Source organism: Pezoporus flaviventris, unplaced genomic scaffold (genome assembly GCF_033815535.1).
Source record: "Pezoporus flaviventris isolate CSIRO_AGI_PZ_B2104156 unplaced genomic scaffold, CSIRO_AGI_Pfla_v1 ptg000067l, whole genome shotgun sequence".
Classification (NCBI taxonomy): domain Eukaryota; kingdom Metazoa; phylum Chordata; class Aves; order Psittaciformes; family Psittacidae; genus Pezoporus; species Pezoporus flaviventris.
This window is the reverse complement of record NW_026892615.1, coordinates 794,731-808,665: the sequence shown is the minus strand read 5'-3', so window position 1 is coordinate 808,665 and position 13,935 is coordinate 794,731. Positions and strand designations below refer to the sequence as shown.

At 42.3% G+C, this 13,935-nt stretch overlaps 1 protein-coding gene across 3 annotated transcripts in view; it reads right to left on the bottom strand.

Annotated features, from left to right (window-relative positions):
* Positions 1–1,033: 1,033 nt before the first annotated feature.
* The window catches only part of AP1G1 (adaptor related protein complex 1 subunit gamma 1), a 47,591-nt gene continuing 34,689 nt past the window's right edge, over positions 1,034–13,935 (bottom strand). For all 3 annotated transcript variants that reach the window (XM_061471778.1, XM_061471779.1, XM_061471780.1), the window contains exons 12-23: positions 13,002–13,142; positions 12,288–12,342; positions 11,336–11,458; positions 10,915–11,004; positions 10,302–10,429; positions 9,583–9,687; positions 7,315–7,456; positions 6,729–6,855; positions 6,189–6,284; positions 5,783–5,943; positions 4,650–4,748; positions 1,034–2,264 (exon numbers count right to left, since the gene is read on the bottom strand). In XM_061471778.1, the coding sequence (XP_061327762.1) occupies positions 2,163–2,264; positions 4,650–4,748; positions 5,783–5,943; positions 6,189–6,284; positions 6,729–6,855; positions 7,315–7,456; positions 9,583–9,687; positions 10,302–10,429; positions 10,915–11,004; positions 11,336–11,458; positions 12,288–12,342; positions 13,002–13,142 (1,369 nt within the window). In that variant the 3' untranslated portion in view covers positions 1,034–2,162. The remainder of the gene's footprint in view (positions 2,265–4,649; positions 4,749–5,782; positions 5,944–6,188; positions 6,285–6,728; positions 6,856–7,314; positions 7,457–9,582; positions 9,688–10,301; positions 10,430–10,914; positions 11,005–11,335; positions 11,459–12,287; positions 12,343–13,001; positions 13,143–13,935) is intronic.

Genomic DNA, 13,935 nt, shown 5'->3' with positions numbered 1-13,935 from the left:
CAGGGTGAAAAGACACAACTGCACTGAAAGCAACAACAGAAAATGCTAAGCACCTACAAACGGACTTCAGCAATTTTCTGCTAGACTGACTGCTCCATGATGCTTCTAGCTGAAGCACAGTATCTATCTCACCACTGATAGACAAGGCATGACCCTACCACAGCCCACAATTACTTTTACAGAAATCATACATCATTCTTCTAGATTTTATAACCCCGTGCTGAGGCCAGTTCCAGTAGAACGATAAAGCTCTTTGCTAATCCAAATGCCCAAACCTGTTTAATCAGTAAGCCAGCAAAAAATCATGCTCCAAGAAAAGGTAAACTTACTCTACTACACAGACCAGCACTTAAGTCAGTGACAATCAGTCCTACTGATATTACTTAATGCAGTTAAAACCAGACTAAGCAACCTTTAGTGGCCTCCTGCTCCCAATTCAAAGGCAGAACAGGTCTTCAATTTTCCAAGTACACTGTGCACCACTTCTGCAGTGGTTTTGGCAAGGTTTGGAGCTTAGTGTTAGCACTTTTGCAGACACAAAAAGCTATATCTAATCATGCCATCAGAGCACTGAATGATCCCTATCTGAAAAACCCTGGAACAGAAATAAAGCAGACGTACCGTCCATTTCTTTTCAGAAAGCACTGGGTTGGGAAGGTAGAGTTCCTTCAGCTTGCCAGCACACTCACAGATGAAGATGTAAGATACATCCTCCCCTCTTCCTCCCTGAAGAGGGCTCAACATCTGAATAGTTTTGTCACAACGTGCTTTATGTCCTATACATTACCTCCATGGGAACTCGCAGAGCTTTACTACCTCAACAACAGTTCACCCTAGGAAGCATAACTGAACTCAGCTTTCTGTAAGCTTAGAAAAGCAGTGGACCTCACATCTTTCGATCCAAATACTCAAACTGGCTTCCATTCAAGAAGAGTTTAGTGACTTTCAGTCTGAACCTGAACTAGCACATTTCTCTGAAAGGGGAGCAAGGAGCAAACTACAGGGATCAATTCAGTAACAAAATGGGAGAAGGTCTCTTTAAACTGCATGGTCTTTATTTCAGTGCCAATATTACAGATACAACACAAATATCCCAGTCAGAAGTAACTCAAATGGACTCCAAGGGGTCTACAATAGGCTCTGGAAATTAAATTGGGGAGAAGGTCTGGAATAACTGGGAAGAGCAACTTTGCAGCATAGTCTTTGATGAGTCTCCCAGCAGGAACAGAGCCCTTGCTCAAAGACTGATCTACAAAACCGAATATGTCTCTTCTACCCATAAACCACAACTAATGGGTTAAAAAGGCTTTGAAACCGTCTGTGGTAGAAAACCAGCTGCTCCTTGGATCTCTACATCTCAGACATCACCACTGTTTTTGGGAACACTTGTCTGTGAATCTGCATGGCAGTAGCCATTGATGTAAAGAAGAAAATTCAGGTGTAAGGTCTTCATTTCCAAGTACAGCACCAAAGCAACTTTATCAACTCTCACCAGCACCTATTTTCCTGCACTGTTCCAGGTCTGCGGATGAACTCCCAAGGCCTAACTTGCTCTTGGTATGTTTCACGTAACTAAGAGGTGGGTGTACACAGTAATGCACTGAATAGGCCATAAGCAGTCTCCAGCCCCTTCAGACATAGGGAATACAAAAAGAGTCAGGGCAGCCTGACATTCCCCAAGTGCCCAAAATCTGAGCCCCAGATGAAAGTGCCTGAAGGAATCCAGCTAGTAATGAAGGACAATATGCCTTGCCCACCCCAGAGGAAAGAGACAGCAGAAAGAAAGGGCAGCTGTTCACTTGCTGCAGAGAGAAGAAAGTTTCCCTGCTAGAAATTCCAGACTTCTCTTCCAACAAGGCTGTTTCTTTGCAGGTGGCAGAGATGGGGAAGGAGAGAAGGGAATGTTGCTTCTGGCTGTGAATGCATGTGTGAGGGAGTGCACAGTAGCCTCCACAAGCCGCCAGCCTCATCAGCGGAGGAGAGATTAGTCTTAACAGATATGCTTCAAAGTCAGCAATCACTTCAGGAAAATTCCTCCTCATCAGCAGGTCTCATCTGTTCCCCATGCCCACGGTGCAGTTTGGGGGATTGCCAAGGATCACAACCTTCTTCCCAGAGTTCTTTTGATTGGGTGGGGTGAGAATAAGAATGGTGCCAGAGCCTCACTGCCAAGACTGAGGGGGGAAGTTGTTGACTTCTGCTAGATCCTGCATCGCTGAGCCCTTGTGATTATACGTCAACTTGATCCGCATACGTAGCTGTTGCTACAAGAGAAAAGGAAAAATCCAAAACAAACATAAAACACATTCAGGTCTTCATTAAAGGTCAGTGAATCCCCCATAACCAGCTACCCTCCCTCACGCCACGAATACAAGACACAGACCCTTCCTCACCGCGAGAGCCTGCCGGAAGAATGTGCAGGGTAAGCTATGACACTGCAGATTAATGCTTAATCTGACAGGACATTGATCGGTCTCTATAGCTGTCAGATCAGGTACAAACTCTCATAAAAGCTACAGCACAGCTCCTGTCCACATCACTCTATGCACTGGCCCTGTTCTCTCAAGCACCAAAGTCCTTAAATACAAAAATAGATGCCTTAAAATCCCAGTTAACAATGGAAGAAATCAGGAGGCATATCCAAACTCTGCTGCTCTGCACTGCGGCATGCAGGGAGAGGTGTCAATTCCCATACTAGCTGTTCATTCAAAGCAGTTGCCTGGGAACTTCAAGTACTATTCTGTAACACTGTGAAGGAAATAGCCTGAGAAAGACTGAAAACAAGTCTCTAGGAATATTTCCTCTGATGGAATAGCTCAGAAGTTGTTTTATATTGTCATTTGGCTGTCATTCAGGTGGCCCTTAATAATAGCTAAAGCACAGCATACTCCAGCCAAGCTCCCCATTCTCCTCACTCTCAAAAAACCTGTTTCCCAGGTTTTGCTTTAAGCAACAAAGTTGACTGTTTCTGGCCTTTTTCCCCATACTTACAGGGAAATACAAAAAAGGGATAGCAGAGGGAGGAAAGGATGACAATGACAGACAGCTCCAAGCAGCCTCAAGATAAAGAAGCTATGCCTTATCACTGACAGATCAGTATGACCAGTGGCAGTTTTTGCTATGTTTAGTATTGTTTTGTCAAACTGGCCAGTTTTGATCCAGCATAATGACAGTCCATGTCCAGGTGAACAGATTTATTTGTTTTTACAATACTGACAGCTACCTCCAAAGTAGCAAGGCAACATTTCAAAGCTGCCTCAAAGTATTCCAGGTAAATACACCATCTCATGGAGAGGGCTCTTGCAAAGCTGTACTTTCAGGCAGTAGCAATCAAAAGGACAGTAAGAGAATCATGTGGGCCTGAAGTGGAGGAGTGAGCAAAGAGTGGGGAAGAGAAGAGGATAGAAAAATACTATTTTGCACCTCTGTATTCTGAAGCGTTCATAAAAGGTCTGGTGTTCCAACAAGAGAGCACCACGTATCTGGATATCTGTGGGTGTTTTACCTTGTGGGTCTCACCTGAACTGCGTATACTGCGACTTCTGTAACCCTACGGGAAAACTCCTAAACCCTCCCAAGTTCACAAAATAACTTTGAAAGTGATCTTTGAAAGGTGCTCCACAGCACCACAGACAAATTCTTAACAGATGTACAAAAGACAAAGAGAATAGTCTTGTGTCTTTAGACAAAGGGGAGCACCCTACACAGAGATAAGGGGAGATGAATGGAAACCACAAAAAATATGCACTAGAAAACAGCCATTTCAGTAAAATCTTAGGCTGAGATTTGAGATTTTTTCTGATTTGCACATCAGCCTAGCAGCAACACTCAGCATCTACAACAGTATCTTACTGTTAACCTGTGAAAAACTTATGTTTTAATTTCTTAAAGATACTGAAAATCTTAAGGGTCTCCCCACAACCCAAGAAAGAAGTGATCCCAATTTTATTTTTCTTTCTGCTGCTATGTGAATACTTGCAAAGCCTCTTAAGGAGGACATGTGGTCTATCCCCACCCTCCCCTCAAGTCTGTTTTATCCCAGTCTTGAAGCTTGTCTATGAAGTCTGTAAACCAAACAGAATTATGATTAAATCACACCTAAATAATTCTTTCCATCTCCTGTTTAAAAATACACTAATCAAATTAAAAATAAGTAACACCAATGAAGAGAGAGAATATTTTTTTTAAATTATGTATCAAGCTATTTTTGTGGAACAAACATTTCAAGTAACGCCACTGCAGACAGCAAGAATGAATATTCAGTGTAAGAATGTATTTCAATGCAAGACACTTGCCTTTCAGACATCACTTTTACAACTCACACAAACACCAGGTTGAGCTCCTCTAGAAAGGCCCTCTAAAAACTTGTTTAGCAATCATTCCAATGCAAAAGACATTCATGAATTCAAGAAGCTAGGAAAGCTGTGAATCTGTTTTAACACTATAACCCGATAGAAGGCAAAACCTGTGCCCAGTACCTCTTGTCTTTTTCATTAACATAATCCTAATTCTAGCCAAAATGATTGCCATTAAAACACATCATTCACTATCACCACTCTTCACCTCTCAGAGATGCATCCCTGACTGACTGCTACTAAATGCACAATTCCAAGACAGTATCTTCAATTACTGTTCTTGGTATCACTCACCTTTTGTGGATTCAGGACTTTAATGACCTGTGTGATGGTCCCCGAGTTAAACGCAGGGATGACACTGCTGCTGGGAGACAGGAGCTGCAGCTGGAATGTCTTCAAGAAAGGGTAAAGAGAAGACAATTTCATGCTTAATCAAGAACACAAAGTGATTTGTTTGCAGACTGAAAGCAAGGAAAATTAAGAGTTCAGTTCCCAGCTCTGAATAATCAGTTCTTCTAATTCCCTATCTGTAAACAACAAAACCTTCATTGGCCCACCTGCCTTCTACATAACTAAGATCCAGGTGGCAAAAATAATAGGTGGTGAGGGCTTACTGTAGCGTATCAAAATCAGCAATGATGCATTGTTTCCAGTGTCACACACTGGAACAGTCAAGACTGCTCAGCACACCTGCAACTGCAGGAGGCCCATTCTTTCCTTAATTCCTTCTATATGTATTTTAATAGCCTCCATTCATATGGCCCCAGTCTCATTTAGGTATGAAACCAACCCAAATCAAAGCATTACTAACTCTTAGAAATAAATCCCCCAGAAGTGAATGCCTTTTCCCAAACTGGAAGAACATTCTAATCACACCCTGCTTAAATGGCTTGCTCTACTATGAACTAGTCAGTATCTGTGCCCCATACATTGTGCTGCAGCTAAGTGCAAGGGGAGACGATTCACTGCTTAAAAGGAAGACTATCACTGATCAACCATGCAGAGACTCATTTAAACTTTCATAAGCATTTAAGGGCTTCAAAGGATTTTTTTCCAAGTATTCTGAGCTTCAAAGATCATGGTATATTTCTTAGAAACTAAGAATAAAGAGAAAGATTAGTACCTTCACTTTTATTTTGACCTAACATTCCTCTGAATGTGGTTTAGCAACTTTCCTAAAAAGTGGTGATTTTAAAGCAAGATTTTGTCCAAGCAAAAGCAGACCAATCTGGTAGGAATCTGTATTTTACTGCATATATAACATTTACTTTCAGACTAGAAAGACATGACCAAATTGAGCACCAAGAGAACCTATTAACAGCTTCTGTTCTTGTTACCTTGTAAATATCTGTCTACATGAAAGCTGATCAGGAAGTATTTGCAGCTGGCCCTAAACTTATCCCTGTAGTCACCCTAAATGGCTCTACCTTTGGTACTGCAGCTTGGAAAACAAAATCTGTCATATCCAGTTCTGTGCTGTTGGAGGCCTGTATCGTGATTACGGTGACACTAGGGTTGGTGTTTGACCTCTCAAAGGTGAAGTCAATCTTCAGCCCATTCTTGTTGTACGCAGTAATTGAGGGGATTCCTGTAGAACAAAACAGCATGAAATCCATCAATCTCCAGAATCTGAAGATAATTCCCAATATCATAGAATGTACTTACTTTACCCCAGACATGAACATTTCTGAAGATGAAATGCACCCCCTTCTCCCACTCCAATGTCTCTGTCACACTTTACTTCCAAATCCCCCCCTTTTTTTTACCACCCCTTGTTTATTATTCTAGTTGGCTGCTGTGGCACCTTAGGCTAAGGATTTACATGTCCCTGACCTGCAGAAATATCATTGAAGAGAGGCTGTGACGGAAGCCCATCAAGCAGGAATGGAGGCTGTGCTATCTGGGGTGCAGGGGCAGATACTGGAGAACCTACAAGAAACATTAAAGGATTATTACTTAGTTGTCATGAAATTAAGAGTAATTACTCCTTCTCTGAAGACTGACTACTGCATACCATATTCCTTTACATGAAGCGCTACAAATCATCTGTGCTGACATCCTCACTTTCTCTGCTTTCACTAACAAGGATTAGTTCCTCTTGAGCTAAAAGGCATTCAGATGGAATTCACTCCTCACATCTCCCAAATCCTTCCTGGAAAGGATCACAGCATTCCGAAGCTAGAGCATGAAAATGCTCAAGTCTCACCAGCTAATCATGCTGTGACTTCATTCCCTGACTCCCACCTGTATACTACTATGGACCTTGGTAAAAGTAAGTGCGAAGTCTAGCACTTGCTAGAAAGTGAAGAACAAGCCAGCTCATCCCACCCCAGGATTGAGAAGAGAGACTTTTAAGAGCTACAGGCTGCTCACCTGTCAGGTTGAGGTCTCCCAGGAGGTCAAGGAGCTCCCCACCAGCAGAAGCTGGCTTGCTTGTAGGTGCAGTGGGGATTACAGGTGTTATATCGCTTCCCCCCAACAAGTCCAATAAATCATTTGCCTAATGAAAGAGTGGATGTAATTGTTACATATTCAACTTCCTGCTGCTTTCCCTTGCAAATGTAATGGATTCTACTTGCACTCAGATTGAAGACCAATAGAGCTGCTGGCCAGTCAGAGAGGTTCTAGTTTGTCTATAGTCCCATGCCCCATAAGAGATCTAGCTCCCATGCTCTTGGAACCATGGAGATAGTGAAGGACTAAGTCTGTACACACCAAGACAGGTTGGGAGATCTATGTCTTTACCTCACCCTGCTCTTGCCCTCCCCACAGCAATCTCCTTCACACACCTGTCCTTGACACTAGAGCCATCAGAGCTGAGATGACGCAGCCATCACCAGGCCAGCACAGCAAAGTGGCAGAGAGGGGGAAGGAGACTGTCTCAGCTTACTGTTGGCAGTGGCTAGTATAGTGTGGTCTGACAGGCAGTGGAAACTTATCCAAGATGAGTTTCCATTACCTGGCTAGCAGGCTGCAATCCAGAGGGTGGAGGTTTGGTTTCCAGTACCGCTGGCTCTGTCTCTCCATTGGTCTGTACAATCTCAGTAGGGCCATTTGTGGTGACTTTCTCCATTACTGGCATTCTCTCAAGCAGGGCTGGCCTGAAAGAAGCTGACATAGTTACACTGTGCCATCTTTCTGGATCCCAATCCAAATACCAAGTCATTCAGGAGATTATAACCACAGGGCTACCTGCCTTCTAGCAGGGGAGCTGTAGAACTCTGTGACAGCTTGAGGTGGTCAGAAGCAATCTGTGCCAGTGCAAATACATTAGATGACAGCTGAAAAAGAAACCAACCATCCTGCCTCCTCTCTTCCGCTTGTACTTGACACACTTTCCACTGTCGTGTTAGGATAACAAACCCAAGAGAAAGATTAAGTAACTGAGTAACAGTGGACTAATTGCAGGTATGGGATACAACTGCTCCGTTCCATATGCAGCTGAGTCAGAGTCAGCTTATTTGACTTCTCTTTGTCGAAGGGTTAACCACTTAGAACAGGTGACAAAGTTGGACAAGGAAATCACCATGCTCTCATTTAGCCAAATTAAGTTCCCAACAAGATTAAGTTCAGCTCTAGAGAGTACCTTCCTGAAATGATGCAGACACTGAAGAGGAGGCATGGGATCCAGAATCCTGACATCAAACCAAAAACTAAGGAAACTTGTATTGACAGAACTAGTCTATATAATACAAGAAAGGCCATTAGTCTTGCAGATCAAGCTGCAAAGCGCTGCATGTAACAGGGGTAAGCCACAGTCTTGTGGGCTGAAAAGAAGAATTCCAGTGCCAATAAACCCAACAGTGGGCCACATTTTTGACCATGGACAAAATCCTAATAAGCAGAAACTATTAAACATTGACCTTTACACTGTAATGAACACCAGAATATACTGGCAGAAAACACAGGTGCTCACTTGTAAATTAAATCAAGTTACACAGTTTTCTGAGGTGCACCATATCCCAAAACTATGAATAGGATACACGGCATGTGATCAAAAGCCAGCTGATCACTAGATACTGCTGTCTGCAATAGCCAACTCAGATCAAAAGCGTTCATGCTAGATTTTTCTCAGCTCATTCATATGGCTTTATATGAAGCCCTAAGCATAAGCTCACATGCCCATGCTCATAAACATCACATTTCCAAGAACAATTTTGAGTTGCTGCATGGATTCCATTGGAGGAGAAAAAAGTGGAATTTACAAGAATTCTGTGTTCTACACACAATGACTAGGATAGTACCTATGGAATAAAAGCACTGTGAAGAGTCTTTGAAACAAGACTTGGAGCCACCGACAAATACAGGCAGTATTTAGTCAAGTGGCATCCCATTTTCTCTCTGTCCTTTCATCTAGGCTCTAAAATGAATGCTCCTCTATCCAATGGAATCTTATGGAAAGTTTTTTAGGGTGGATGTAGTTAAGTCCCCAGAAGATCTCCTCCAATCTTATGATCCTTACTGAACAGAAGAATTTGTGGTGCTCATACACACTGCCAATTAAGTACTGCACATAGCAGATTAATGACTATTCTGCCAAGAATTATGGCTTTAATTATTGAAATAAAACAGGGTTTTAACTTTCTCATAAAGAAAGAATCACTTGAGAAAAGCAGTGATGAATGGGGCACCTATCAATGATAAGGTGTAAGGAGATTAAATTGTTCACAAATTTTAAAAGAGATGCTGAGTGGTGTGGTGAAATAGTATGCCTCTGCATGCAGAATCAGAGATTTTAAACAGATATTACAAGAAGATACTGTAAATTTAAGATTTGAAAAGATTTCTGAAAAACTGAAATAAATTAACAATTGGAAGAATTACCTGAAGTTCAGAGCATAGTTTAGGAGGACAGGTCAATGGATCTCTGCATGTTCAAGACATTTTAAAACCTAACGACTGTGGTAATGCTAGCACAGTAAAAGCTACTTGCAGACACTTATTCAGCTAGCAAATTTAAGATTCAACATTTGGAAGTAAAAATTAGTCAAGTTCAAGCCCAAAGCAATGTTTCAGTAGAGAAGGTCTCTGCCAAAAGTCATAAATCATAATCTCCCAAGATATGTTAAGTTCTTAAAACATTCACTAACTCTGTTCACTAATCCATCGATAAAGGGATTCTAGTTCCCCTATAAACCTCCTAAAATCACCAAAGCTCTCAAACCACAGTGTGCTACACAGGAGATCAAAGTAGATTATAATGATTTTCAAACTCATCAGCACTTACCTCATGTGATCATATTTCTTGAAAAGTGCATTATATTCCACTGCCCTCTGCTGTAGCTCCACATCGATGCTGCTGCCGTAAATGGAAACTACCTTCTTAATGCGACTGTGTGGGGCAAGGGAGAAACAAAAGAACACACCACACCATCGAGTTAGCAGAAATAAGCAAGGGATTAACATGTGTCATTCACAAGACATCCTCTGCTTAACAGGTGTACTGCCTAAGTACTTTAAAACAGTGGTGTCTGCTGTTTTCCTGGGGTATCTACGCAACACCTATTTTTGAACTGTCCCTTCACAACAGCATTAGCAGGTTATTAATATAACATCACAAGGTATAGCATCAGAAAGCTCAACTACCCACACCAACAAACCATCAGTAGGAAATAAGGCCATTTTCCTCTCCATCACCCAAAAAAGGAACTGGGAAGGACAGTCCACTGAAAGTAAGGACTTTTCTTCCCCACAAAGAGGTTTTCAAGCAACAGCAACAGGGATTATAAAGTCCCTACACAGTAGAGGACATCCAGAGAGAAAACAGGATATATCAGCGAAAGTCTTCCACCCTGCAAGCAAAGAGGCCTGTAAAACCCAACAAATAATAAGATGATTCTTGTAAATCATGGAAGCAAAGCATGTTTAAGGAATACTTCCACTGAAGACAACTGATGCCAGCATATCTGCAACACAGCCCTGTGCAGTACATCAATGAGAACTCACTTGACAGTGCAGCTGAACCTTGTGGAAAGCTTCATGATGGCAGTGAGAGCATAGCCTCGTGTAACAGATGCAGACATATTAGATATCAGGACACTTTCTAAAATATCAAGAACTTCATCCTCTGTTACCTGAAAAGGTACAGAAAGGTTAGGCTAAGGGAGAGAGAAGCCTTGCAGCAAGCCTTGCAAGGCACACTGTAAAAACCTGTCTCTTGCTTAACAGCCATGTTGTACCTCCTCTGCAACTTGGTGAGCCTGTAGCATTGTGTTCAGAGTGTACAAAACACATGCATCTATGTGGAGATCTTTGGAGATAAGTTTTAAAATACAGCTCCTGTTACATGCACTGAACAGCAGGTTTATCACCAAAATACTCAGCTAAGACCCTACAGCTTCCCTGCAAGCTAGGCTAGCACTGAGGTCACACTGCTCTGCCAGTTGTAGCTGCACTCCATGCTGTGAGTGTTTAGGCAGCCCACTCCTGTGGCACGGGAAGGAGATTTCTCCCATGGTCCATCGCCATCATGGACACCCGTGCGAAATAACTGCTGCAATCATTTCCCTCGCACAGCCAGCAGCAAGCAGCTCCAGCCTCAGCCAGGTACAAGCCATACCTGTATTGGTTCCTCCTCTTCACACTGACCAGACACCAGAAGATCTCCATACTCTCCTATGCACCAAGAGGCCACTTGCACCAGCGGTTGCTGTTTGAAGAAGGAAAAACAGATACCTGAGATAAATAGATACCTGTATGACAAATTAAGCCATCCCCATTTCCCAGAGCAAGCTTAGCCCACCTTCCAGCCAAGGATGCTCTCAGCACAAAAATCAGGAATATATGATGTGATCAAGAATTTCAGAAGAGAATTAGATCAAACAAAAAGAATATACATGAACTTAGAGAAAAGACATGCCTGCCCTGCAGTGTGGCCTTTGGAGCTACACAGTGTGATGTTGACTTACCTTGCAATGCTTAGTAAACATGCTTATTGCAGTACAACAAGGAAGCTGAAGCTGTTCAAGTTTGGGTATTACCTGGGAGTAATCACCAAGGATGGCTTTGTAGAGTCTCTGCACAGTGTAGGCATGCATCTCCACACTATTAGTTATCAGCTGAATCAGATTGGGAACAGCATCATCACGAACATAACTTCCTGCCTGCAAGAACAGCTGCTGTTAGGTTTCACTGTCCAACTTCTCAGTAACCCCCAGCATCTCCTGATAACCTTCACAAAGTCACTTGACGCATGGAAATAAAAATCAACCCACTCAGCCCCAAGCACTAGAGTAGGCTCAGCTCAGATGGACAGATGTACAGAACAATACATTTTCCCAATGAACTCAACTATAACCAGAGAAATCCATACTACAGATACCCTGAAATTGTCAGGAGGCAGAGTGGGCACATAAAAATCCTGTACTACAGAAGAAACAAAAAGCAACACAGAAAACTCCCCTGTTACATGGAAGGCTTTAAGTCTAAGACACTCTGGGGGCAGAATGCAGCTTATTCAACCACTTGCTCAAAGCAAGACTTTGCCAAACAAGCATAGGATCTTGAATCTTGCCTGCATCTCACTCTTTGGTTAGAGGATAGGAATAATTCCGAGATATTGCTTCACCCCTTTCTCTCTGCAAGTTACTTAAGGCTGTGTTCACTTTCCCCTGAAAATACTGTATATTGGAACCATAGACAGCACAAGAGCTATCCTGATTTAGAAGGTACTTTAGTAGGAAAACTGTTACACCCTGTACTCTTGTGTCGTTTTGAAATCATGCATTTCTTCTATAAAACCAGTCATATTTACCAAGTTTACATGTTTCTGACTCGCTGCCCTGAGTCACTACCATCTAAGCATACTTCCTCTGTGTGGCAGCATCTGTTATCTGCCAGCCTTTATAGCCATCTCCAACTTGATGGTGAGTAACTTCCTACAGAAATAAAATTTGGTACGTAGTCACACGCAGGAGAGGCAGCTTCACTTACCGTTGTTAAGACTCTCATAATTGTGTCTATGTGCCAGCGTTTGGAAGGAGCATATCTGACAAGATTAAGAAAGCAAGTTAGAGCAGTAACTGCTAGCTTTCAACACCAGCAAGAAACCCATCATCATCAGAACCTCCCCCATTCAGTTATTTCCTGGCCCGCTCTTTCTTGAGGGGAGAAACATCCAAAACACACACACACACACAAAAAAAACCACCAAGCCCTCACAAAACAAAACACATTTCATATTCTTTGACTTTTTTGTGTTAATGCCAACATCAGAAAGATGCATGAATATACAAGTCTGTACAATATAGCACAGCTGTACCTTGCACATGTAGTACTTCAGGCTGCTGGTTACAATGGCTCAACAGTAATGGCTCAACTCATCTCAGTTGTACAACTAACCAGAGAAGCTGTGTGTGTGAACAGGGGCAAGGCCTGGATGACAGCACAATGTGTATTCCAATATGTAGCAGCAGTCAGTATAGACTGGTTTAGGGATATGTGAGCTATCCATGTGCACCACACTAGTGGGTCCTGTTCCTCAGAGTGAGTTAAAACTGACAGACTACACCACCACACACAGATCAGCAAACAGAGATGTGATCAGCATATTCTCTCCTGGGGGATAAGGAAGGGAAGGAGCAACACAAAAAGCTCAGAATACTGAGAATGTACAAAAAAGTAATAGCAAGCAAATTTATCTCATACTTTTCAGCTGCAAGAAATATTCCAGATGCACAATCTGCCTTGAACTCTGGTTCACAGGAATCTAGGAAATACAGCAACTCCTTCATCATTCCACGGACATTGTTCCCATTAACAAGAGCAAAACTGAGTTCCATTGCACGTCTAGGGCAAGAGACAGAAAACAGATAAAGTATGTTCACCCAGTGAAGTAAACAAAACCATCACCACCAAAACCACCAAACCACAGGTCCAGCTACTCAAATGCGCTTACCTTTCCATTAGAAGAGAAATATTTATTAATCCTGTGAAAACAGCCTTCCACATTAAATGTACCAGTGGCTTCCTGGTACAGACAGTGGCTTCCTGGGCAGACAATACTATCCCCAAAAATACCTAAGAGAAAGTGGCGTTGTGTGGTGCTCTAAAAATACCTATCCACACGTCCTAAGGGCTAGAAATATCTTTCAGACACCAGAATCCATCAACTTTAAGGTCTAACTTCCCAAGTATCTGTAATCGAATGGTGGTCACTTCTGACACACAACTTCAGTAAGTAATCCACGTTACAACACACTTCCTCCAACTTCAGGGATCCAGAAGAGTCAATCTCCATATAGCAGGGATTCAAATACAGTAGAGACTTAAAATACTAACAAACAGACTTTGCTGTATTCTGTCAGATAGACTACACAAGACTTCTAGAACTCAAAATTACCCTGGTGCTCTTCTGAGAACCCACCCCCAACTTGACACCACAACTAGACAGAGTACTGACTCTTTGCTGCTACTTGTACTCATCACAACTCCAGAGACTAGTCCTTAGGCCTTCTACTTGAAGCTTCTGCAGCTGATTCTAGCACAACTCTTCCACTCTTCTGACTTCTTTGAATTAAGGCTACTATCTTCAAATGTGATTTGATTTCTGTACAATGTTGGCAATGACTTATGTTAAAAT